Source organism: Schistocerca cancellata, chromosome 6, assembly GCF_023864275.1.
Source record: "Schistocerca cancellata isolate TAMUIC-IGC-003103 chromosome 6, iqSchCanc2.1, whole genome shotgun sequence".
In the NCBI taxonomy this organism is placed as follows: domain Eukaryota; kingdom Metazoa; phylum Arthropoda; class Insecta; order Orthoptera; family Acrididae; genus Schistocerca; species Schistocerca cancellata.
The window spans coordinates 542,965,669-542,992,166 of record NC_064631.1 but is presented as its reverse complement, the minus strand read 5'-3'; the positions used below and the strand labels follow the sequence as shown (position 1 = coordinate 542,992,166).

Below are 26,498 nucleotides of genomic sequence, written 5' to 3'. Positions count from 1 at the left end.
TTTTAGTTCTGCTCATTACATTCCTGCTCCATAAGACTGAGTTAAGCATCCCAATGACCCTCCGTCCGCTACTAATTCTTTTATTGATTTCTGACTCTGATTTTCCCTCGCTTTCTAAAATGGATCCCAAATAACAGAAAGTGTTTATCTTTTTTATTTTCTTTCCTTCAATGTATAGCTCATCTGAATCATTAGTCAAGTATTCTGTTTTTTGGTAATTAATCTTCAAACCCCAAGTTTTGTATGCTACTGCTAGTTGATTGCACATATAGTTAGCATCCTCCCCATCTTGTGCTACGACTACTTGATCATCAGCAAATAATAAATGATGTAGGTAAACTCCATCTCTTATTTCTAATCCCATACTATTACATTTACGAGACCATGTTCTAAGGCTAATATCTATATAGATTTTAAATAATGTAATTTTTAATATTTATGTCTCCAACCAATAATTACCACTTAAATTAATCTTCTGATAACTTAAATTAAAAACATATTTTACTCTACATCATTAAAATCCAGTATGCTTGTGAGACAGACAAATGGGGCAATTCTGAGAAATATCCCTTGGCGACTCTGTTTATGCATCTGTGTAGCCAGTCTACAACCAAAAACATACATTTTTATGACAGTCTAGGCTGTAAAGGGGAATGTGTCTTGCATGGCAATCTTTTGTTTGTTGTTGAGCCTGACAAGAAGGTCTACTGCAGTTAGGAGAGGGTCAGTAATAGACAGAGGTCAACACCGCGTTTCAGAAGAAAATAATGTGAATTTTATATGAGAACAAAGAACAAAATTTCAATTAATGTATTGGAAGCAGTTGATTGACTAATAGACACCAAAAAACACTAGACTCACGCTAATCCAGCCCTCAGTAGATCGGCCTCTCAGTAATCCGGCACACATCCAAAAACATGTGCACAATGAATTATCATGCGCAACAATGCTTTATATACTGTATTTGAAATTGTAGCTTTCTTTACAGTTCAGAATCATGTCTTCTAAAAGGAAACACGTTATGCTAGACCTCAAGCAGAAACTCGAAATTTTAGATAAGTTAAATTGAGGTTCTTCGCAGAAAGCCATTGCTGCTGAGTTAAATGTTGTACTAGCAACTAATTATGATATCAAAAAGAAAGAAGATGTTATTTGATAGTACCCAACACAAATGGATAATGAGTTGGGAAAACAGAAGGTTATGCGAAAGAGTGAAAACGAAGAACTGGACATAGCTGTTTGTGGATGGTTCATACAACAACACAGTAAAGGAATTCTAGTAAGTGGCCCTATTATAAAGGAAAAAGCAGTGCATTTAACAAACAATTTGGTGGTAGTAACTTGTTTGCAGTGAGCGAAGGTTGGCTATCAAACTGGAAAAAATGACATGGCATTCAGCAGCTGATAGTCACCAGGGAAAACCGCTAACAACAAGGATGCTGATGATGCTGTAAGCAAGATACAGAACATAATAGAGGAAGAAGATCTAACTACTGATGCTTTGTATAATGCTGATGAAACAGGGCTCTTTTACAAGATGCTTCCTTCAAAAACATTAGCTGCCAAGAACAAGAAGGAAGTTCATGGTTACAAGCAACAGAAACAGCGTGTAACATTAATGGCATGTTGCAATGCAAATGGGAGTCATAAACTACCGCTTGTGGTGATTGGAAAATCACAACATCCACGTTGTTTTCAACACACTGACATAAATACTCCGCCAGTGCAGTATTGCACTCAGAAGAAAGCGTGGATGGACAGACAAATATTCTCTCGGTAGTTCCATGAAACATTTGTACCAGCAGTGAGAAAAGAGCTAAGAAAGGAAAAGCTTCCACTGAAAGTTATCCTTGTAATTAACAATGCTCCCAGTCATCCTTCAGATGTTTTTCTAAAGTCCAGTGGTATACAAGCACCTAATGTGACAGCCCTAATTCAGCCCATGGACTAGGGAATTTGGGAATCAATTAAACATCATTATCAACATTCACATCTCGTCTTCTTGCTGAACAAAAGTGAAAACAACTCTATTGAGACTATGCTGAAGGAGTGGAAAGCAATTAACATATGTGATGCAATTTTCCAAGCAGCTGAAGCATGGGATAAAGTGGAGAGTGCTACCATAATGAAGAGCTGGAGAAAATTGTGGCCATCCATTGGTGCCGAGTTGGATCCAGTAGTGAGTGACAGCAATGAGCCAGTCAATTCGGAATTATCAATTACTTTGTACACTGACATGTTCCACAACCTTCCAGGAGGAGAAGAAATTGATGATGAAGATGTTACCAAGTGGCTGAATGAGGAAAGCTGTGATATGGACCAAACTTTAATAGATGAAGAAATAATCAAAAGCGTGCAAAAAAGTAATGATGAAAGTGCTGAAGAAGAGGACACACGAGAAGAGGGCATGAAGATTTCTCACACTGCTGGTGCTGAAGCTGCCAAGGTCTTCCTGGAGTACATTACGCAATAACCACATACATGCAGTACCGATGTAATATATTTTTTTATTTAATAAACTATATCCTCTACGTTTTAAAATTGTATTCTTTGGTTTAAGAAGCACATTAACTATATCCCCTATGTTTCAAAATAAATGAATAAGATAAATTTCAGGCACTCAACAATCCAGCACTTTCACTAGTCCGGTACCCTTATGTGCCACGAATGGCCAGATTAGCAAGAGTGTAGTGTATTTGTAAAGAGGCAACTTCAGTTATGAATGCCAAGGTTGGAAGTGGAGGAGGCCGAGCGCAGTTTTTACAGACACTCCATGAAACATTTAGCATTTTTAAAATAAGAATAAAATACCCAAAATATTTCATGGACTACATGAAGTCTGTCTCATTAGTATTACACACAAAAACACAGTCAATGAGGCTTTCAGTAGCAAGCTTCTGGAAGAGTAAGAAAATTGTATGAAATGTGCGAAACTACACAGGAAAAGAGTTTTATGGAGCTTTGGCAATTCCACTAGTTGATGATAAGAATTTCAGTTTCTTTTCCTTTTTAATTTTTTGTTTATTTACTGGTTATAGAAATGAAAGTCTGAAGACTAGTTACAAGAATCTACAAAATGCTGTTTAAATAGTACATTAATGAATAAATAAACAAACTAAGGAAGATAGAGACAAAGAAAATAACTTGAAACCTGGAAAGGATCTAAATACACAAACTGTTTAAAACATACATAAATCACTCAGCAAACCAGTTTTCATATTGACATAATGATACTGGAGGATGAAATTCTTTTACTCTTAGTGGAACACGCCCTGTGGTAATCATTGGCTACAAGGTAAAATTGTGTTCCAAATTGGAAATCAGTCCTAGACATCTGCCTTTTGCTGGTAGTGCTATTCCAAATGAGCTACTGGAGTATACCAGTATCTCTTGAACCTGATTCATAGCTTCAGTTCCCCATTTATTACTCTATATTCCATTCAAGCTCCAAACAGCTCTACCTTAACACACTGGACAATACAGTTAAAGGACCTATTTTTCAAAGCCCAATACTTGTCTCCCACTGTGACATAGGAGTTTGAAATTTGGCTCAAAGGTGCCTACTATGACCTTTTATAATGGTGCAAAAGTGTGGCATCCTGTGACATCACCCTCAGGATCAGCAATGCTTCAAACAGCGAAGTGTTCACATATGACATGCAAAAAGAAAAAAAAGGAGTCGTGGGGGGGGGGGGGGGGGGGAGGGAGGGGGGGTGCCAGAGCTCCAAGGAAGTGTAACGCCAAATGTCATTACAATTCTGCCCAACATCACTGTGGACATGTCGTATGATAGGAAGGTCATTACACATTACACTCACTCTTGACCACATTTCACCATTTCTTTTGATGCCACTGTGTTGAAGGTCAGAATCACCCAGTGGTGAAATCATTTGGTTTTCTTTTGGGTGGTTAAGGAAAACATTTCAGACACAACACCACTCAGTGTCAACACAGAAAGATTCCAGGGGATTGTATGAAGCGTGTCAGTGAAACCATCCCTTGTATTGTATACTGGGTGAAACAACTAGGATCCTCTGGTAATAACTCCCTCAGTTTGGCAGAGACTGCAGTGCCACCCACTTACCTTTATTGAGCACTATAGAAATGTACCTGTACAGAGACAGCCAGTCACTGATTACTACGGTATATGCTTGTGTGAACGGCAACTGTCCAAACACTGCTGATCTGACTGGCACTATGTTTCTGAACTACTGGCTGCTGTCCCCAAGTGAAATCTAAGGAATGTCAAAATGGTTGTCTGTCATGCTGGTGCCTAGTAATCACTAACAGGCTGTCTCTGTACAGATAAATTTATAAAGTGTTCAACAAAGGTACACAAGTGACACTAAAGGTGTTGCCAAACTGAGGGAGTCAAGGGCTAAGAAAGCATAAACATCCTTTGTTGCTTCAGATTGCATTCATATTTCATTGAATGGGTTTAATGGTCCCTAGTGGATCCACCCTGTATACCAGAGCAAAAATTGTAGTCACTTTATACTCCAAAGAGGTGTGGTCACATTCAGTGGGGTTGCAGGCCCACAATGTCATTTGGGAAAGGTTGAAAGATTAGATTAAATTAATATTTGTTCCTAATGATGTGCAACCCATTAGTTTGACAAAACATTTATTTGCCTGCCATAATTCCAAAATTTGAGTTCTTTCCCTCTCCATCTCTCTCTCTCTCTCTCTCTCTCTCTCTCTCTCTCTCTCTCTCTTTTAAGATTACTAATTAATGTTGAAAAGTTCATCTGTTGAGTAGAAGGAGTTGTCATTCAGAAATCTTTTAATTTCTTTCTAAGTGTTGATTGGTTATCTGTCACACTTTTGATACTATTTGGTAGGTGACCAAAGATTTTTGTGGCAGCATAATTCACACCTTTCTGTGCCAGTTACGGAAAGCACAGGCCAAAAGTAGCTAAAAAGCTCCAATAAACATGGGTCCACAGATCAACCCTTGCTGAGGTGTCCTATTAATTCGAGTTTGGAACCAACTGTAAATGCCCCTGGATACCACAGTATTTACGTTTGTATCTCAAGGTTTGGCATCGACTATCTGTTTGTTTATGCATGCGCAACTACTTCCCTCTTTCCCTTCTGTGCACTGTGCCGTACCAACCGCACAATCAATTACAAATGTGAAGGCATCAGGGACAGAGGTTACACTAGAAGAATACACTGACTTGCACTTCACATATGGAAAAGGTAATGGCAGTGCCCTTGAGGCTGCATGATTGTATGAAGAAGCTTTTCCTCTCTCACACAGCCTGACAGGCACACATTTAGCCGGTTACATCAGTGCCTTACAGAAACTGGGAGTTTTGCACACCTTGTACGAGAAGATCGACCCAGATCCATAACACCTGATGTTGAGAAAAGGGTGTTATGCATTGTACACAAATGTCCAAGTACTTCAGAAAAGAGGATTGCTACCTAAGAGTGTCTACTGAGTCATAGCAGTGAGTGGTGGATTTTACATTGGCAAGTACCCTACCCATATCTCCATCAAGTGCAAGCTCTCAACAATCCAGACTTCTCCTAGAGAGAATTTCTGCCAGTGGGTGCAACAAAAGTGTACTCTGAATCCCCTGTTAAGCAGTATTCTGTTCACAGATGATGCTGGATTTAGCCATGATGGTATTTTTAACTACCATAACTTTCAAATTTGGGCTGATGTCAGTCCTAATGCAACACATGTATCATGACATCAGCAGCATTATTCATTGAATGTCTGGGCAGGATTGCTCAGAAACTGCATAACTGGACCACGCTTCCTACCACTAAGACTGACCAGACAGCAATATATGCTGTTTTTGTGGAATGTAATACCAGATGTACAAACCAATGCCTGAACAAGTGGTGCATGCATGATGGTGCTCTAGTATTTTTCGTTTATGAGTGGGATGGCTTCTAACTCAGACGTATGGTCAACATTGGATAGGTAAAAGAGGGCCTGTGCCATGACCTCCAAGGTCTCCAGATCTAAATCCCGTGTATTTCCATGAGTGAGGTCATGTCAAAAGCCTGGTCTATGTTCTCAACTCTGTTGAGGAATTATGCTTGCTGTTCGAAGCAGCCATCCACCATTTACAGAATTTCCCAGGACTGCCTGAGAGGATTCACATCTCATTTCAGAGATGAGTTCAATGTTGCATTCAGATGCACGGACAACATTTTAAACACCTACTTTAATGTTTCGAGGTGTCACGAGTTCCTAGAAACTGATGAACTGCATTAGAAAATGTGTTGTATATCAACAATGGTTGATTTGTGGACCCATGTTTACTGGAACTTTTTAGCTACTTTTGATGTGTACTTTCCATGTGTGAATTATTGACCATCATTCATGAAACACCCTGTATATATACCGGGAATATCCCTAGTTCCATAAATAAGTGTTTGCAAGATTATCTGGGCTGGGCTCCAGCTATTATTCTGATTACATGCTTTTGTGCACTGAAAACTTTTTTTCTAAATGATGAATTATCCCAAAATATAATGCCACACAAAAGCAGTGATGAAAATAGGCACCACAAACTAATTTACTTATATGTTTATCACAAAAATTTGCAATAACCCTAATAGCATAAATAGCTGAACTCAGACGTTTCAGCAGATCATCAATGTGTTTCTTCCAGTTCCATCTCTCATCAAAAATTTGGAATATTCTGCCTTCACTAAACACTTCTGTTAAAATTCTACATTTATTAACAGTGTTGTGCCATTTACTGTATGAACTTTATATACTGTGTTCTACCAAAATTTAATGAGAGTCCATTTGCAGAAAACCACTTAATAATTTTCTGAAAAACATTATCTACAGTTTCCTCAACTGATTCTTGCTAGTCGTGTGTGATTGCTATACTTGCATCATCAGCAAAAAGAACTAGCTTCATATCTTCATGAATATAGAGTCCAAATCATTAGCGTATATTCAGAACAATAAGTGACTCAAGACTGAATCTTGTGGTGACCCATACTTGATTCCTCACCAGTTTGAGGAATCTGCTGATTTTCACCCATTATGTGAACTCTTTATTTCAACCTTCTGTACTCTTCCAGTTAAATATTTGTCCACTGTCCCAATCATACCACAGTACTTAAGCTTAGCTAGAAGAATTCCAGAATTTACACAATCAAAAGTCTTTGACAGACAGGAGAAAATCCCAACTGGTGATGTTCAGTTATTCAGACCATTTAATATTTGATCAGTGAAAGCACATACAGCATTTTCTATTGAAAAGCCTTTGTGAAAACCAAACTGGTTTTTTGTTATTACTTTACTTTTACAAATATGTGAAGATACTCGTGAATACATTACTTTTTTAGGAATTTTGGACAAAGCTGTCAGAAATGGGATCTACTCCCTTTTTATGCAATGGTTTAACAGTAGCATAATTCAGTCTATCAGAAAAAATGCACTGTTTTAGTGAGCTCTATTACATATGTGGCTGAGAATTCTACTTATCTGTTGGGAACAAGTTTTTAGTACTTTGTGGGAGATGCCATAAATTCCATGTGAGATTTTACTTTTGAGCAAGTTTATTATTTTCCCAACTTCAGAAGGAGCTGTGGGCAGAATTTCAACTTTATGAAACTGCATAGGTATTGCCTCTTCCATGTACAACTTTGTCTTCTCTAATGAAGATCTGGATCCTATTTTCTCCACAATATTTAAAAAACAATTATTACAAATATTTTCAACCTCTGGCATTTTGTTAATAAATTTTTCATTCAGTTTGATGGTAATACAGTCTTCCTGTGCTCTTGGTTGGCCTGTTTCCCTTTCAACAATATTCCAAATTGTTTTAATTTTATTTTCAGAGTTGCTAATCTCAGACATAATACACATACTTCTGGACTTTTAATAACTTTCCTTAATATAGTACAGTAGCTTTTATAATATTTGACTGTTTCTGGGTCATTACTCTTTCCTGCTTTAGATCCATCTCTCTTTCCCAGTTACAAGACATTTTTATCACTTTAGTAAGCCATGGCTTTTTAGGTGGTTTCTTGCAATAGTATTTCACTGTTTTCTTAGGGAAAATGTTTTCAAAAATACTCACAAATGTATCATGAAATAAGTTATATTTTAAATTAGCGTCAGGTTCCTGGAACACTTCATCCCAGTCTAACTGCTGGAAGCTTTTCCTAAAATTTGCAACCATTAAATTGTTAATTGAATGCACTATTTTGGAGGACTGTTTTGCATTACTGTACAGAGCTACGTCATCTACTGTAACTAGCTGTACATAATGATAAGAAAGACCGTTCTTAACAGGATAAATGTTTATTTGATCAAATTCATCTTGGTCTGTGAAAATGTTATTTATCAGTGCGCATCTTTCCTGTACTACCCAAGTAGGAAAATCAGTAACTCATGTCATATTGCAAGAAGTGAGTAGTCCTTGAAGATCATTCTTCCTATCTTTCTGAAATTCTACATTGAAATCCCTACAAATAATAATTTGCTTCCCTCTGTCTGATAGATAGCACAACAAGGAATCTAAGTTTTTCAGAAATAGTTGAAAATTTCCCAGTGGGGACGTATACACAGTTACAAAAACTATAAAATTACCATTATTTAGTAGAAGTTCACAGGCACTTGCTTCTATGTGTTGCTATACACATTTTTTTATCTAAATTTTTCACACTGTGATAACTTTTAACCTTTATGGCTACTCCTCCTTTTTCCATATCATCTCTACTTACATGTGCTGAAAGCTTATGTCCACTTACAGTTATTATTCCATATCTGTGACTGTATGATGTTCAGACATGCATAGTACATCTATTCCATTCTTTGTTTCTAACTCTTCTAAACAAACAAGAAGGTCATGTACTATGTTTTTAATCCACTGATATTCTGATGCAATGTACTAACATTATTTATTATTTTTCACTGTACTGTTATAAGAATCTTGTGATATTTTAACATCTCTAATCTGAACTTCACAATATGCTTGATTCCTTTCAAGGTGGTATCACTAGTAAAATGTGTGTGTGTGTGTGGGGGGGGGGGGGGGGGGGGGGGCAGTGTCAAAGGTTGTCAAGCACAAAATATGAGGGATCAATGCCCCAAGGGAAGGAACAGATTCATTATGCCACCCCCTGAGGCCTTTCCATGTTGATACTGAGTAGTGGTGCGTCTGAAATGTTTTCATCGACCACCCACAAGAAAACTATGTGATTTCAATGCTGGGCATCACGTTTCTGATCTTGATCACAAACAAAGGGATGAAATGTGGGTAAGGCTAGGTGTGATGACCCCCCCTATCAGGTGACACATCCACAGTGGCATCGGGCAGAATTGTGCTGAAATTTGGTGCCCCTGTGGCATCATTAACCCACCTTACAACTCACATGATGGTCTGACTATAGGCCTTTTTCTAACATGTGTTGAGACCTCCCTGTTCAAAGCATCACTGTGCTCAAGGGTGATGCCATGCTTTTGCTCAGTTACAGAGGAAGGTTGTAGGCACCTTCGAGTCAGATTTCAAATTTCTGCAACATAACTGGATACAACTACAAAGTTTTGAAAAAGTGACCCTTTAATTGTGTTGGACAGTGTACTAAGGAAGTGGCAGTCCCGTGGGTATCGCTACAGAAGGGAGTTCATCTTCACCACTGCCTTATGGTTTTTACTGAGGATTAAATTATTTTATTTTTGGTGGAATGTGTGTTATGTTCACTAAATATGAAAAGTTCAAATTATGTCGTGACTGGGACTTCAATATTGACTTCACCGAAAAAATAAATTTAGAAATTATTAGTATATAATTAGAGCTAAGCTATTTGTATAAGAGACAAATTTACATACTGAATTCTGGCTGATAATCTAATAGTCATTCAAAATTATCTTGAAATAAAATACTTATTATTTTATAGTAGAATTGTAATTTTATTCCTTATAACCAATGATATTCTTTAGTTTTTTTTATAAAAATAACATTTCTTTTACTTTAAATTCTTTTATTGTGTAATTCATGCAAACCAATGTAATCTTTGCAGGAACTCAGATCATGGACCTGGAGATTTTAAATCCCCTGTGTCACCTGTTTCTCCTTCAGATGTTTCTACACAATACAGGTAATAGATGATATATTAAATGTACCTTTTTTGGGTGTATTCAGTTTAATATTGGGCATAATTGCTGATTATGCCTCTTTTTTTTTTTCAGTTAGACCCCTTCTCTGGGACTACGTGAGAACTGCAGTGTATTCTAGCACTGTAGACCCAGAGAAGGAATTAGATTACAGAACATGCCACACATTTTCCATTGAACATGAGGTAACCTGCCATGCAGATACTGGCTCTTCAGTTGTTCAGATTGATGGTGCTCATTTTGAACAGTCTTTTGTAACATTTACCAGAGCAATAAATAACTGAAACACACTGTTTTATTGTCAATCACACCCATTGATCTTGAGGATACTCCAAACTCACTTAGTATGCAATTTTGATGTCTGGTTGCTCAATGAGATACATATCTTGTTGTCTCCATTATCGTATACTTCAGTTTGGGCATTGAATTTTTGAAGCTTGTATTTCAATCATAGATTAAAAACCTGGACTTGGATCTTTTAAGGACAAAGTATTAAAGATTTTTAAAGTTATTGGTGTGTTAGTAAAGTTCTTCTAATTAATTAATATTAATTGGAGCATCATTTTGTGGAGTAAACAAATTACATGCATCAAGGTTTTTGATCTTTTGGATTGACTTTGTCACTTCAGTTGTTTCAGAATAATTTTGAAAGAACGTTTTGAAAAGTAAGTTGAGCACTGCTTTGGTTTAAAGTTTTGTGGGATTGGTTCATAGAAGGTATCTGCACAAAATCTATTACATCACTGTGAATTAGATGTGGTTCTGACTTCCAATAAATATTATTAATGCTGTAGATAATTTTTAAAAGAGAAATCAAATATGAAAACTTGATCACACAAAGAAAACTGATAAAGAAAATATAAGTAAAAAGATCTATTTGGAAAGGAATGGATAATTTGAATCAATATCATGTTGTAGCCAAATGGGTTGTCTATGTTAAGAGTCCACTTTTACAATGGGGAAACTTGGGTTACGATGAACAAAGGGCCTTCCTTCTGGAGCAGTTGATTAGGTATAGATCTAGTGCTTGCTGTTAGAAAATATATCTATACTATTAATTAACAATAAATTACCACTTCACTCCTGTATACCTCTTCCAGGAGCTGATACTTTTAGTAATCTACAGTTTTATAGCACAGTAGAAATGGTAGATTTGCTACTTTGAAAAATCTCTGGTTGCCTATTTTATATTAAATACCTGTTATTTATATCCTACTACTGAAGTCCTTTATGGAGCAATACTTAAAATGAGGAAAACACAACCACTCACCTGTAGTGGCCTGATGCATGGAGCACAGACACAATTAACGGAATACAGCATTCATGTTAGCTTTCAAAGCTTGCTCTTTTTCTAGCCATTCACACACATAACCACACAGAGGCCCAAATGCACACTCCTAAGGTCATGGCAAGACTGATTTTTAGTGAATGTGAATGTTTTTTGCATGTCTGTATGTTTGTGTGTGTGAATTTGTGTACTGTTGCTAAAAACAGAGCTATTGCTAGTGTGAATGCTGTTTTCTATTATGTGTTTCTGTGTACCATACATCAATCCACTATAGTTGAGGGGTTGCCTTTCTATTATTTTACTGTAACATAACATTTTCATAACCACATTGATATTTATGAGTATCAAATTCCTAAATCAAATGATATTCATAATAGTGTGTATTTTACACTTCTGTCAAATCATTGTTAGACATGCTTATCAAAGATACATTTGCAGTAACTGGGGAGATTGTTCCTATCAGTTCTTTGATGACAGACTCTAAAAAGCCTTAGAACTAGCTGTCTCATTAATTTAACACCATGCTGTTACTGTAATTATAAAATTAAATTCTTCCAGAATCCAAGGCAGGCATAAAATAAGGTCATTTATATGTACCTTAAGACTCTGTTTGGTACAACATTAATTACTTCTCTGGGAGAGGTGTCAGAATAAGGTTTTTCTCTCTTATGCTGGTAAATGTTAATCGTTTTATTCTGATGCCAAGCATTTCTTCAATAAACTTTCCTCAGTGAGTTACAAATTACATACTGATGTTTTCCATGTTTAAACTAAGCAGGAGAAGTGGTTAGTTAAGAGAATTTTCCTCATCCCACACATAGTAAGATTCCTACAGTAGCAATTACTTTTTATTACTTTTGTTTGTTATCTTACTGTACCTTCCTTTTTTCATATGACAAAATCAGTTGTTTTGAAATACAGAATTTCAGTTGCCCTTACTAATTTGAGCTCCATTGTCCATTAAATAGATCTACAAAGAATGAGGTTTTTCCACCTGTTTTCTCTGATGTCATTATTTTTAACATACAGTTTTATAGTTTATTTAATGTAGACCTGCAAAAGAAAACTTTTCTAACCAATGTCCTCTACACTTCTCAGACATCTTGAAAACTTATAAATTTATTTTAGAAAGGTAGAGGTGGATATATGAAGGAAACAATATCCTCATATATGTTTTAGACTCATAGATTCTTTTCAGGTATTTATTTGTCACCACTCTTCAATTTTCATCTTTTTTGTAGCAGTGCATTTTCATACCCCTGCTCCAGTATGAATAATGAGTCATTTCCTCTACATTGTTGAAATGTTTATGAGACCAGTAGTACAAGCTTGTAGCAAGTTGTATCAACTCAAAAACATGCTTCACTACTCACTTGGAAGAAAATATGGTTTATATTTATGGGATGTACCAAACGAATGCTTATAAATTTTGAAGAGTCATAGAGAATGTCTTGGAGAATAGTTTCATGAAATAAATCCAAGTCCAGAAACATCATCCAATGACACTACTGAGCATAGAAGATATAGGTTGCAGCACCTGCCACTAGGTCAATCCTTCTTCATCAAACATGCATTTGAATGCTGGTAGATCAGAATCATAATTTGTCACAATGGAGCTGGCAGCATTCTGAAAGTTAGATGGCATCAAACATGCTCATGCCTGTCATAGCAACACTGTAGGGCCTGCTAACTGAAATGATAGTGGATACATCAATGTATTAAAACACCTAGAGGTAGGTGTTAGACACCATAACTTTGGCATGCTATTGTATTGTTACATGATGTTTCTGGACAAGGGTTTCTAACATTGATTTCTTCTCCACTACCTCCTCTACAGCCTCTAAACATCTGTTGATGTTGTTTTGATGCACCCTATATCTAAAATCAGTTTCCAATCAGATCCCTCATTTCCACTTGTGCTTGGGTTTCAGAAAACCAGGACATTATTCATCTCAGTCAACGACTCCTGGAACACCAAAAACTCCATCCACTCCAGGATATTCCCCACATCTGCCTGAGCCTGCTAATCTTATGAACAGGTATTAACCCAGATTTTTGCCTGAATCACTGGAGACTTAGTATTTGTTATTTATTGCTTAATATTTTCAGTCAGTGGATATAACTTTTTACTTGTAATGCTATGAACTACTGAAGTAATGCTGATTAAATTTTGTGAATTGGTATTACAAGCACTGTTCATCTTTTCTTACACTATTATTGTTGTCATAATTCATATCACTGCTTCAATGTAGGCTTCATGTTCCGGTGAAAATAATATTTTTAAGGGAGAAAAATCAGTGCCTATATATTGTCTCAATACTGTATAAAAACCATTGGGATTCTTCAAATATATTTAAAATTCATTAGTTGCTGACTTTAGGGGACTATAGCTCTTGTACCTTCTGTGAAGCCTTTTGTGAAAGGGAATAGGAAGCAGTTTTGGACTGGCAGCCTTATGAAGTTCTGTCAGTCTTACAGCATTTTTATTTGTTCCTTTGTATGGGGTATACTCTCCTACTATCATGTAGAATGATTGTTCTTTTTGTATTTCACTATTAGAGTTCCCGTGTAGAACTTTGACATTATCCTTGGATCAATTTTCATTGATTTGTCAATGGTAGTTGACAAAAGTGAATGATTCAATATCATTTACTAAATTTGTAACTGTTATCTCTCAGATGGAATTGGTAGTGGGGTTTGATATGTTTCTGTTTATGTAGAACGTGGTGCCAAACCGAGAAGTGTTACCCATTAGCCACTTGCTGCCTTCTCATTTAAAATCCTCTGCTCTTCACCATATGTACTATTTCCTTCTGTGAGTCTTTTTTATTGAATTGGTAGTATTGGATTTCTCTTTTTTGCAGTATTAGCTATAATTTTTCCACTTTGAGCATCAAATAAATATTTAATCCAAAAATGTATTTTTTTCTTTTTGATTTTAGGATTTTAAGAAACTGCAATTCATATTTACTTTTTGTTTTTGGCATTTAAGAGGACATATGCACAATTTTTTTTGCCTTTGGTAACAGTGGATTTTTCAATATGGTGTTGTATTTGCCTTGACAGTTTTTATGATGTACATTTGTTTTGAATTTTAATTTGCAGATAAAATCAAAGTACTGTACCTTATTTCAGTGTTTCAACTACCACTTTACATCCTAAGTGACTTTTTAAGTATCCACGTTGGATTTGGAGAACCATTAGATATATTTAGGTTCGTAATAAAGACTGACACAGTCACCATTTCTAGCACGGAGATTTTATTTTTTATTGTCTTGTAGAAATTGCCCTCCTATATGTCTGAAGCAAGTCATTTGTAAAATTGAAAATCTCTACATGATATTGCTTTTTTCTTTCTTTTTTTCAAAAATCTTAATAGTGGAATAATAAATATTTTATTTTATGCAATGTAAATTAACAATAAGTAAATACATAAAACATTTCATGTCCAGCAAGTGGTACAAATGTTTTAACGGTTTTGAAGAAAATGTCCACATCAATTGCACTGTTCTTCTTATTTTAAACACCAACCGGTTTTTGTCCCCAAGGACATTACCTAGTGGCACATGTGAGGCATCCTGAGAGGGCACAGAAAGGGATCATCCCTTGCCTTGTCATAGGATGCCTGACATATACCATTACTTAATGACCTTGGGGGTCAAAACTGGTTATGGCTTTCAATAAAATGGGCAGAAGACATCCTGTGCCCTCTTAGGACACCTGCTAGATAATGATATTGGGTTTATTTAAGTAAAACGAAAAGTGGAACTGGTGCATAATTAATTAGAGAGAACATGAAATGAAATCAGATGGAAAAATGAGTGTATCAAATTCTTCTAATAAGAATTTCTCTTGCCGCTATTTGGACAGTAGCTACTTCGGTACGTCCAAGTAGCCCTGAGATTGAAATATTTATCTGTTATTAGTATATTTATCCCTTATTATCTGTAACTGTAGCCAATCTCCCTGACAGGATTCCATTCTTTAGGGCCAGGTGAATGCTTCTTATCGGACATTACTCCTCTTCGTCCCCTTTTCTCAACTACATTCAAACTGTGGGAGATATTTTTACAACTTCATATTATAAAACATATAGGTTTGTCCATTTGAAATTTATAAGTATTTGTGTAGAAATTATATACACATTAAACAAAGAGAAAAGCCGGCTGTGGTGGCTAAGCGGTTAAAGGTGCTACAGTCTGGAACCGCGCAGCCGCTCCGGTCGCAGGTTCGAATCCTGCCTCGGGCATGGATATGTGTGATGTCCTTAGGTTAGTTAGGTTTAAGTAGTTCTAAGTTCTAGGGGACTGATGACCTTAGAAGTTAAGTCCCATAGTTCTCAGAGCCATTTGAGCCATTTATTTTTGAACCAAAGAGAAAATACATCACAATAGCCAATCTCCACAACAAAATTAACTTAGAAAAATATTATTATTTTTGTAACATTGTTAGACATTGTTTCTGGTCTATACTTACCTTCAAGAGATAATTGCTCCACCATCAAATCGCTCAGCATCTACACTGACAACATCTCCCAGGATTTTCTCTCTGGCAAATAAATCTCTTCTTGTTCTTGGCTAGTACAGCTCCCACATCCAAAAAAATCAGAAGCAAGCCCTTTGTCAGTCAGCGCAATCCAGACCTCGAATGCCTCAATGTATTACTTTGCCAATGCTCTGATTTTCTAAAGTCAGGCCTTGAAATGAGATTCTCTCTCCCACCAGATGTCACCTTCCACCACCTTTCTAACTTCCTTTACATCCTTGTCAAACATTATAATGTATGCAGATCATTATCTTGACCCTAAGGATGCTATCCCTGAAATCATTCCCACTGTTCCATGGATACACTAACTGCTACTTAGTCCAGCCCCACCACTGATAAAGCCTACAAAATCAAAGGCAGAGCAACTTTTGAAACCACCCATGTTGTTTACTAACATGTATCTGCTGCATAGTGTTTCATAAGTGAATGGCAACCACTAAAATGGCTGAGTGGGGTGATGGTTTTAGAAGAACTGCCCACCTTAGGAATCCTCCACCAGATATCAGTTTCTCAGAAAACCAGATGGGAACTTGTCCTTCAACATATCCTCACATCCTGTCACCTTCTTTGACTTAACCTCTGTTTATGTACAATTCTCCTTCTCTTTTTGACTGACTGTTTTTATTGTTTTATTGTATATTATTTTTGTTTATCATTCAAGTCTTTTTTAGTTATTTACTTTCCTGTTTTGTTTTACTTTCTCATCTCTTGCGCCCAAGAGACTCTTGTAGAAATAGTTTTCGTAATCTTAAAATATACACAACTACATGCCAATATATTTTTTCTCTCATGTGTTTTGTTTGTAAAAATATAGATATATTTCAACCAAACAGTAATTATCATGAGCATAACACACGGAGGAAGAACAACGTACACAGTGAACTCAGAAATTTGAGCTTGGCACAAAAGGGTGTCCACTACACTGGAGCAAAACTCTTCAATGCTCTTCCTCCCGAAATAAAGACAAAGATTCATAACAATAGTGAGTTTAAGAAAGCTCTAAAAATATTTTTGCTAGAAAAAGCTTTTTACAGTCTAGATGAATTTTTAACTAAATAAATTGTAATATTTTAATACTATATAATACAAGTTGACATAATGCCACTATGAATTTTATTTAACCTGAGCTCTGTAACTGTGTGTGCTCCATATCTGTTTTCTGTAGTGTCTTAATGATTCTAAGAAAATATGTATTTTCTTTTTCTGTATTGCTGCCCAAAGAACTTACTGTATAAATTTTTATATAATTATGTACTCAAATTTCTGTATATGCTATAAGATTATCAGATTGTACTTGTAAAAAACTGACTCGTTCCACGACCTTGTGTATCCAACACGGTTGGACCTATGGAACACGAAATAAATCAAATCAAATCATATGTTCCTCACCCTCTTCACCCCCGCTCCCCCTGATGGTTCATTTCATATCTCCTTTTCCTTCTAGATCTTAATTATACTACTTGTTTCATTTCTTGTCCTGTTAATCCACCTTTACTTAACACTCTGTCCACATCATGTCTGGACTGAAGATGGAACAGGGCTTACCATTGTACTATCTTTGACCTCCTACTCTCTCTGACCCTCCTACTCCTACAAGCTACAGACAATATTGCTAGCTTATTTTGCATACTTTCGCTTCTTGTGCTATAGAATTATCTCCTGCAACAATGTTACTAAAGCCAATAAATATTTATTCTGCAAAATTGATCAATTAAAAAACTGTATAAAGTAGACAAACACATGTCCTGCAATTTTTTTCATTTCTAATATTCACTATCTAACATATTTACTCTGTAATGGTTTTTGTGGCTAACAGTGATTACAAAAGAATCAATTTCAAGATAGTTGAAATTTACTCCATGAGGATACTGGATACAAAAATAATGTTGATTGACTAAAATTGGGACTGAAATTCTGTATTCTATTTCAGACATCCTTAACTGCCTGTAAACAGATAGCAAGAGGCTGTGGATCCTTGAACAATAGGAGGAAAGTGGGAAGCATGTTTCATTAGGTACTCCCTGTAGGAATTATCATATCATCTACATTTTAACAAAAATCCCTGTTGGTTACATTGCTGATTTATAGTCCTCATTACAAACAGGTCTTTAATCTGATTGCAGAGATAGATTATTGTCATTCTTAGACATTTACCAGCATACTAATGAAATAGTAAGAAAGAAGTAAGAGATAAACAACAGCTATGTAATTGCTGTCAAATCATCAGCATGTCTTCAGGCAATCTAGATCCACAACCCCATCAGTCTATGAATATTTGCACTTCAATATGAAAGCTGTAGATGAAAAGGAAATGGCTACTGGAATATTCCTGCACCTATCCAAAGCATTTGACATGTTATATCATGGTATTCTACTACGTAAGTTGGAAAGAACAGGAATTAGAGATATTCCAAATGAATGGACTAGATCATATCTTACTAGCCAGCAACAAAAAGTTGTTGTCAAACAAGACACAATAACTGAAAATATTTCAAGAACAACAACATACACATCAGAAAAAACTAACATCAAACATGGTGTGCCACTAGGATCAACATTAGGTCCTATCCTCTTTGGTTTGTATATTGATGACCTGAATGACACTGTCCATGCCAAACAGAAAACTTAATTTGCAGATGTTGTCAGTATTTTGATTACAGGGTCAGACCTAAAAGAGCTTCAATTAACTACAGATGCATCATTGCTGGAGCTAACACACTGGTTTGAAAAAATAAACTTATAATTAACACTGCAAAAACGATGGCCATGTACTTCCATATATACCCCTATAAACAACAAAATGATCATGCATTGAAAATAAACAACAAAATTGTAAAATTAGTTGATGATGTTAAGTTCCTAGGAATATATCTGCAGAGTGATCTCAAGTGGAATATACACATTAAAGCTCTTACAACCAAGCTATCATCAATCTGTTACATGCTACGGATACTAAACACAAGCTGTAATAGAGAAATAGTAATACAGGCATATCACGCACATTTCCAGTCAGCAATTCGATATGGAATAATATTTTGGGGGAATGCACCCTGTAGTCAATCTGTTTTCAAAACCCAGAAACGAGCTATCAGAATCTTCTGCAACATAAAGAGGCAAGGTTCATGACATATTTAAATGTGTCTGCTTGTGTCTGTATATGTGTGGATGGATATGTGTGTGTGTGCGAGTGTATACCCGTCCTTTTTTCCCCCTAAGGTAAGTCTTTCCGCTCCCGGGACTGGAATGACTCCTTACCCTCTCCCTTAAAACCCACATCCTTTCGTCTTTCCCTCTCCTTCCCTCTTTCCTGATGAGGCAACAGTTTGTTGCGAAAGCTTGAATTTTGTGTGTATGTTTGTGTTAGTTTGTGTGTCTGTCGACCTGCCAGCACTTTCATTTGGTAAGACACATCATCTTTGGTTTTAGGTATATTTTTCCTTCGTGGAATGTTTCCTTCTATTATAATTATATATATATATATATATATGGAAACATTCCATATGGGAAAAATATATATAACAATAAAATAAAAAAAACACAAACACACACACAAATATTCAAGCTTTTGCAACCCATGGTTGCTTCATCAGGAAAGAGTGAAGAAGAGGGAAAAACGAAAGGGTGTGGGTTTTAAGGGAGAGGGTAAGGAGTCATTCCAATCCCAGGAGCAGAAAGACTTACCTTAGGGGGAAAAAAGGACAGGTATACACTCGCACACACATACATACATCCACACATGTACAGATTGTAATGGTCGCCTGGTCGTGGATATTGCTAATTGCTATCATCGCACTATTTCACTCCCATTTACGGAGCTTGTTAGCACTTGATGTTAGGTTGGCGCCATTAAAATGCATTGTGTTGTGGTAATCGCTGCCACTTGCTGGATCGCTGCTGTCTCTCGATGCTGATGCTGGCTCTACATCTGGTTGTCTAGGGTTAAAAACATGAGGTCCCGTGTTTTTTATGTGCTTTTGATGATAAAGAACAAGCGAAACCAACAAATATGTAAACTTCAAATATTTATTACTCTGGTGGCCATCTTAATTCCACTATCCACCAAAGACCATGACTCAACGCAAAGTAGTACTTCTGTTACATGTTCTTTGCATTGTTTATCCACCTCAAACAATAACACACAAACACACTTTACCAAAGTGGCATTCCGACTGCCTCCCGACCCTTCTTGCTGCTCGTATTTATAACATTGTCAAAGAACTACTAAAAAGAGATATAGTTTTTAAGTCACATGTACATCTGTTATCATAATTTGTGCAGAAAAGTTATTAATTTGCATCGAGTGACATAATTTAACATGTTATTAAAATGACAGACAGATTTGTTGACTTGACAGAATAATTCTTTGTTACAAAAAGGCCGTTTTTTAGAAGTTTGTCACTTGACTTCTCTAATTGGCATAAATAAGTAAATAACATGAATTATTAAGAATTACATTGGTTTTCATCTAAAATAGGATTGATTTCGTGAATACTGAGTGAAACCGCTCCTAATGAACAAATAGGTTTCACTGGGTGATTTTTATTTAAGGAGATCTAAAATACCACAGTTGGCCACTATTTTTCGTACTTCATATTAATTATTTAAGATGAACTTAGTGTTTTTACATGATGACATTTGCTGTATCAGTGATCAAGTGATATAAACTTTTGTGTGGGTCAGTTACTCAGTATAATTTAATGGGTTGACTGTTTATGCAGACATGTTATGCAATCATTGTTAACATACACAATAACTTTTCTATAATCATAAATACTCGTTAAACTGGTTGAATTTGGAGGGTATCGCATACTTCGGTAAAGTAAAGCCTTTAATATGTTCCGTTACAAGATGCAGGCAGACATATGTAAATGCAAAGAGGTTGGGCAGAGATGTCAGTCGAGGTGGAAGTACAGAGGCAAAGATGTTGTTGAATGACAGGTGAGGTACGAGGGGTGGCAACTTGAAATTAGCAGAGGTTGAGGCCTGGTGGGTAACGGGAAGAGAGAATATATTGAAGGGCAAGTTTCCATCTCTGCCCTGAAATGAGATCCATCCTTCATGAAATCCTCCCCACTCCTCCAAGAGTGTCTTTCCGCCGTCCACCTTACCTTCGTAACCTCTTGGTCCATCCCTATGAAATCCCCAAACCACCTTCTCTACCCTCTGGCTCCTACCCTTGTAACTGCCCCTGGTGTAAAACCTGTCCCATGCACCCTCCCACCCCCACCTACTCCAGTCCTTTAACCCGGAAGGTGTGCACGATCAAAGGCAGAGCCATGTGTGAAAGCACCCACGTGATTTGACATGCCTAAACTGTGAAGCCTTCTATGTGGGAATGACCAGCAATAAACTGTCCATTCGCATGAATGGACACAGGCAGACAGTGTTTGTTAGTAATGAGGATCACCCTATGTCTAAACATGCCTTGGTGCACGGCCAGCACATCTTGGCACAGTGTTACACCGTCCGGGTTATCTGGATACTTCCCACTGACACCAACCTATCAGAACTCTGGAGATGGGAACTTGCCCTTCAATATATTCTCTCTTCCCATTACCCACCAGGCCTCAACCTCTGCTAATTTCAAGTTGCTGCCTCTCGTACCTCACCTGTCATTCAACAACATCTTTGCCTCTGTACTTCCGCCTCGACTGACATCTCTGCCAAACCTCTTTGCATTTACATATATCTGCCTGTGTCTGTATATGTGTGAATGGATGTGTGTGTGTGCAAGTGTATACCTGTCCCTTTTTCCCCCTAAGGTGAGATACAGACCTGTCCTATATCTGTACAAGATGCCACAGGACCAAAACTGAATAAATAAATATATGAGAAAGTACTACAAATGTTCTGAGTTGAAGATTTCTTTTCAGTATTTCTAAGTAAAAACTGAGTATAACACTTTAATGTTTGTTAATATGGACTATAACAGTATTTTCCAACAAATACTTTGTTCTCTTAATGCACACCTTGATTCATTAGAAATGCCTAAAAGGTTTTTCCACATTATATGTTTTACAGAATAGAGTTCCTTTATTATTGCTCATTCAGTTTAGAATCTACCTTGTCTTTTATTTGTTTTTTAATCTCCTTTATTACATGTTTAATTAGTGTCTTGGTTTCCCACCTCAAAATACCCAAATAAAAGTATTTTCTGTTTCTGTTGTTAAATTTAATTACCATTTATTTACTTTTCTTGGTCCCCCATAATTTATGGGCTGCTGTGTGGTGAAATATTATCCTACTCTCAAACAGTACACCATTCACATTTTGTATTTTGCATTGTACTCAACACTGATTATGTGTACTTGTAGGTAATTAGATGATATCATCTAGAGCAGGAAACATTTTACTGAAAAATTTATACTTAAAATGCTCAGTTCAAGGTGTCCATTTTTTATATTCAGTTTAAAATGTTGTATTCATTCACCGCAGAAAGTATCTGGTGAATCTCTCGGAGTTCTGTTGCATTCTTACAACTTAATAAATGATTTTCCCACAAGAATTTCTGTTTCTCAGTGTCCATGATTTATTTGTAATTTTGTAACTTAACATTTACAAATAGTAATTATAATTGTCACAAACTGAGCAAAAACTTGCCTGAAACTAAATTGAAAACTGCACTGCCCTGCGCATAAACTACCATGGTTCCTTAAATAATGTTACTATAATGAACGTAGGTGTTGTTAGCATTAAATTATACGTTAATTACAATGGAAAAAGATCTATACAAGAAATTTCACATGTGGCATCAAGGTCAACAGAGAATGAAGACATATTTTAAACAAGATGTGAAAGATCTTTGAGTATTAAATAATGCAGTATCAGTACCTTTAAGAGTTAATATTACATATACATTTTGGTGTTAAAGTGCTTAATTATTTTGTTCGCTGTCACTTACAGAGACTTCGATACTAAAGTTCTATTACATGGTACTGCCAACTTTAACTAATCTATGTTAAAGATTATTATTTACTGAACAGTTTCAGTAATCAGCCACAACATTACAACTTATTTTTCTATATTTTCTCTCTATTAGTTTTAGAAAACTGTATTATATAAGTGAACCAGCATCTTTCTGGATTAGAAATTATTGTTTCAACAAAATGGAAAACTGCCTACATGAAATTCCAAACTATTGTAATTTTGTGAATGAAATAATATAACTAACTTGTCATTTACAGGACATTTAATTATTCCAAATAGTGTTAGATAAAGAATAATAACTGTGGAAGGAATAAACACAATTGTAAATACATGGTGCAGTTTAATTAATGGTGTAAATGCATACAGTTGAAATTACATGACAGTAGAAGCAAAAAGTCTCAGTAAACGTGGGCTCTAAAATGCATATCTTAAGAGTTATATGCACTTCCTCATCTTAGATACTATGAAATAAATCTCTTTCACTGTAATCTCTCTGCTCTCCATAATGTGAGTGGTAGCAGTGTGGACAATATGGACCAAGACAAGAAAAAATTGTCCAGTAAATGTGGGCTCTAAAGCCCATACCTTATGAGCTACTGTGAAACACATCTCTCGTACTGAAAAAGTGCTCATAGTTCTTAAGGTATGTGCTTTAGAGCCCAAGTTTACTGGACATTTAGTTCTTGTTTTGGTCCATGTTACCTCCTCCCAAAATATTGAAAGCAAAGGGCTTGCGACAGAAAATATTTGTTTCACAGTATCGAAGATGAATAAATGCTCATAGCTCTTCATGTATGCATTTTCAAGCACGTAATTACTAAGACATTTTTGTTCAAGTATTGTATAATACACCTTGCATAAGTTTATGCAATAAAGAATATAACATATCAAGTATTGCACTAAATACCTTGTACTGTGATGATTAGTAATGAGATGTATTGTATATTACTATATGTTAGTCTTTGACTGCTACATTACAATGGGAAGAAGAGTATTTAACTTCTTTTCAACAACTAATGTCAGAATCTTTTCATTTTCTGATAGCAAAAATTTGTTATAGGATGGATCACATGACAGAAGTGACATTGAGTCAGAACACTCTGCTGAATGCCTTAAATAATCCAAAAAGAATATCTGCTCTACAATCTAGAATATCTCCACAGCAAACTAGAATATCTCCACATCAGACTATGAGAATATCACACTTGCAAAGTCTCAATGCCAAAGGAAGCCAGTCAAGTATTTATTCAAGCCAAAATGTTTCACAGAGATCACACAGGGGAAGCAATTGCTCATAGACAACATGATCAAGGTACTGTATTGTAGTTTTGTTAATTGCATCATTTCTTTTATTGGTGATGTGGTATTGATGTTTAGAATACTCAAGACATGGATTTAGTATCACTTTATCTTGATATATTTTTGTTCATTATTGAAGCTGATGTGGCCGTCATTCTGAGGACTGGTTGATGGAGGCCTCTGTGCTACTCTGTACTGTGTGATCCTCCTCAGCTCTGAATAACCAATGCAACATACATCTTTCTGAATCTGCTTACTGTATTCATCTCTTCATCTTCATCTACGTTTTTTACCCCCTGCCGCACTTTCTTCCAAGACTAAATTGGTAATCCCTCGATGCCTCAGAATGAGTCCTATCAACTGGTCAAGCTGAGACACAAATTTCTTGTCACCCCAAGACAAGACTCTTCAGTACATCCTCATTATTTACGTGATCGACCCATCTAATCTCCATCATTCTTTTGCAGCACCATATTTTGAAACCTTCTATTCTCTTCTTATCTAAACTTTTTATTGCCCATGTTTCACTTCCATACATGGCTATACTCCAGACAAGTACCCCCAGAAAAGACTCTTTAACACTAAAATCTATATTCACTGTTAACAAATTACTCTTCTTCAGAAATGCTTTTCTTGCTATTGCCAGTCTACATTTTATACCCTCTCTGCTTTGGCCATCATCAATTATTTTACCACCCAAATAACAAACTCATTTACTACCATCTCATTCCCAATATGATTCTCTTACCGTTACCTGATTTAATTCGACTACATTCCATTATCTTTGTTTTGCTTTTGTTGATGTTCATTTTATATTCTCCTTTATTTATACTGTATGTTGAAATAATTCATACTCACTGACAAATCTGATTCCCTTCATGCTCTTAGTGAGTGAAACAAAAACAGTTACATTACTTATTTTGAAAGTGGTCCCATTATATAATCCATCTGTGTTACTTTGTGTGACATATTCTCCTTATTATCCATCCATTTTTCCAACAGAATGTATGTGGTAGCAGTAAGTCTAGAATTCTTACTCCACAAGTCAGGTACTGTAAGTGTTGTACTCCCTTGCTGTCACCAAGATGTTAAACACTATAAAATTAGAAAATTATGTCATCCTTTTTACTATTATCAAACTAAAAATTTACTCACCATTTATGTGACATAAAATCTGCTTTTACCTTAATATATCATATGAAGAAGCAAATACTTCAGTTGTACATGTTTACTCACTACACACATTCAGATTCTTTTAATTATAATTGGTGGAAATATCATCACTTATTATGTAAAATATCACAGTTATGTTTTTGCTTTAAATTATTTTTTCCAAACTTTTTCTATGTTTTTTAGCTTTCCACCAGGCAGCCACTACAGGAAATGTTGCTCTTTTCTGTCAAATTTCATCAATCTCGTAGTACAATAAAATGAAAATGATAGTTGTTACTCACTAAATAGCAGAGATGCTGAGTCACAGAGAGCACAACAAAAAGTTAGCCTCCTGCCAACAAGGCCTTTGTCAAAAATAGGGAACAGGGAACATACACACACACACACACACACACACACACACACACACACACACACACACACACACACACACACACACAAATGCAACTCACACACACATGACCACAGTCTCTGTTAGTTAGAGTCTGTCTGATTCAGTCTCTTAGTACAAATATTCTGCATCAGTAAGAAAAGTGCCATGTTAAGTATTGAGGCCTTGCAACTGGATGATGTTCTCTCATATTAAAGCTCTACAGTTCTGATAGCATTGTATGATTTTATGTTTATCACATCTTCTATTCCAGTCACATTCAACAGTTTTTCTGTTACTTGAGCTCTAAAATTATGATTATTTACAATGGACATCTTCTTATGCATAATCCTGATGTAGTGATTACTGACCTCAGAATCTAATTAGTGTACATATCTTTATGTTATTGGCAATATGTGTTATTTTCTCCAAATTTCTTTCAAACACACTTTTCAAATCTAGATAATCTCTCACATTCGATATTTTACAATTGCTTTTACTATAAATTTATTAATAATTTATTAAACAATAGAAAAGTCAGGATGGAACATAACAATATTATGAAGCTAATACCTACAAACAAATACAGGGTATGGCTATGGGCAGCATCCTATGCCAATTATTCATGGGTTATCTAGAGGAATACTTCCTAAACAGCTATAATCATAAAACCCTCACCTGGTTTAGATTCACTGATGATATCTTTGTGATCTGGACACCCTATACATTTTCCTCCAAAACCTCAATAGGATGGAACATAACAATATTATGAAGATATTACCTACAAACAAATA

At 35.9% G+C, this 26,498-nt stretch overlaps 1 protein-coding gene across 6 annotated transcripts in view; it reads left to right on the top strand.

The window, feature by feature from the left end:
- LOC126191567 (zip homologous protein 2-like) overlaps positions 1-26,498 on the top strand; it is a 137,108-nt gene that overhangs the window by 107,735 nt on the left and 2,875 nt on the right. For 3 of the 6 annotated variants that reach the window (XM_049932486.1, XM_049932484.1, XM_049932483.1), the window contains exons 7-9: positions 10,009-10,086; positions 13,322-13,429; positions 23,923-24,174. In XM_049932486.1, coding sequence (XP_049788443.1) covers positions 10,009-10,086; positions 13,322-13,429; positions 23,923-24,160 — 424 coding nt within the window. In that variant the 3' untranslated portion in view covers positions 24,161-24,174. Of the gene's footprint in view, positions 1-10,008; positions 10,087-10,177; positions 10,367-13,321; positions 13,430-16,749; positions 17,596-23,922; positions 24,175-26,498 lie in introns of those variants that run through there. The other 3 variants (XM_049932487.1, XM_049932485.1, XM_049932488.1) reach the window with 3 other exon arrangements.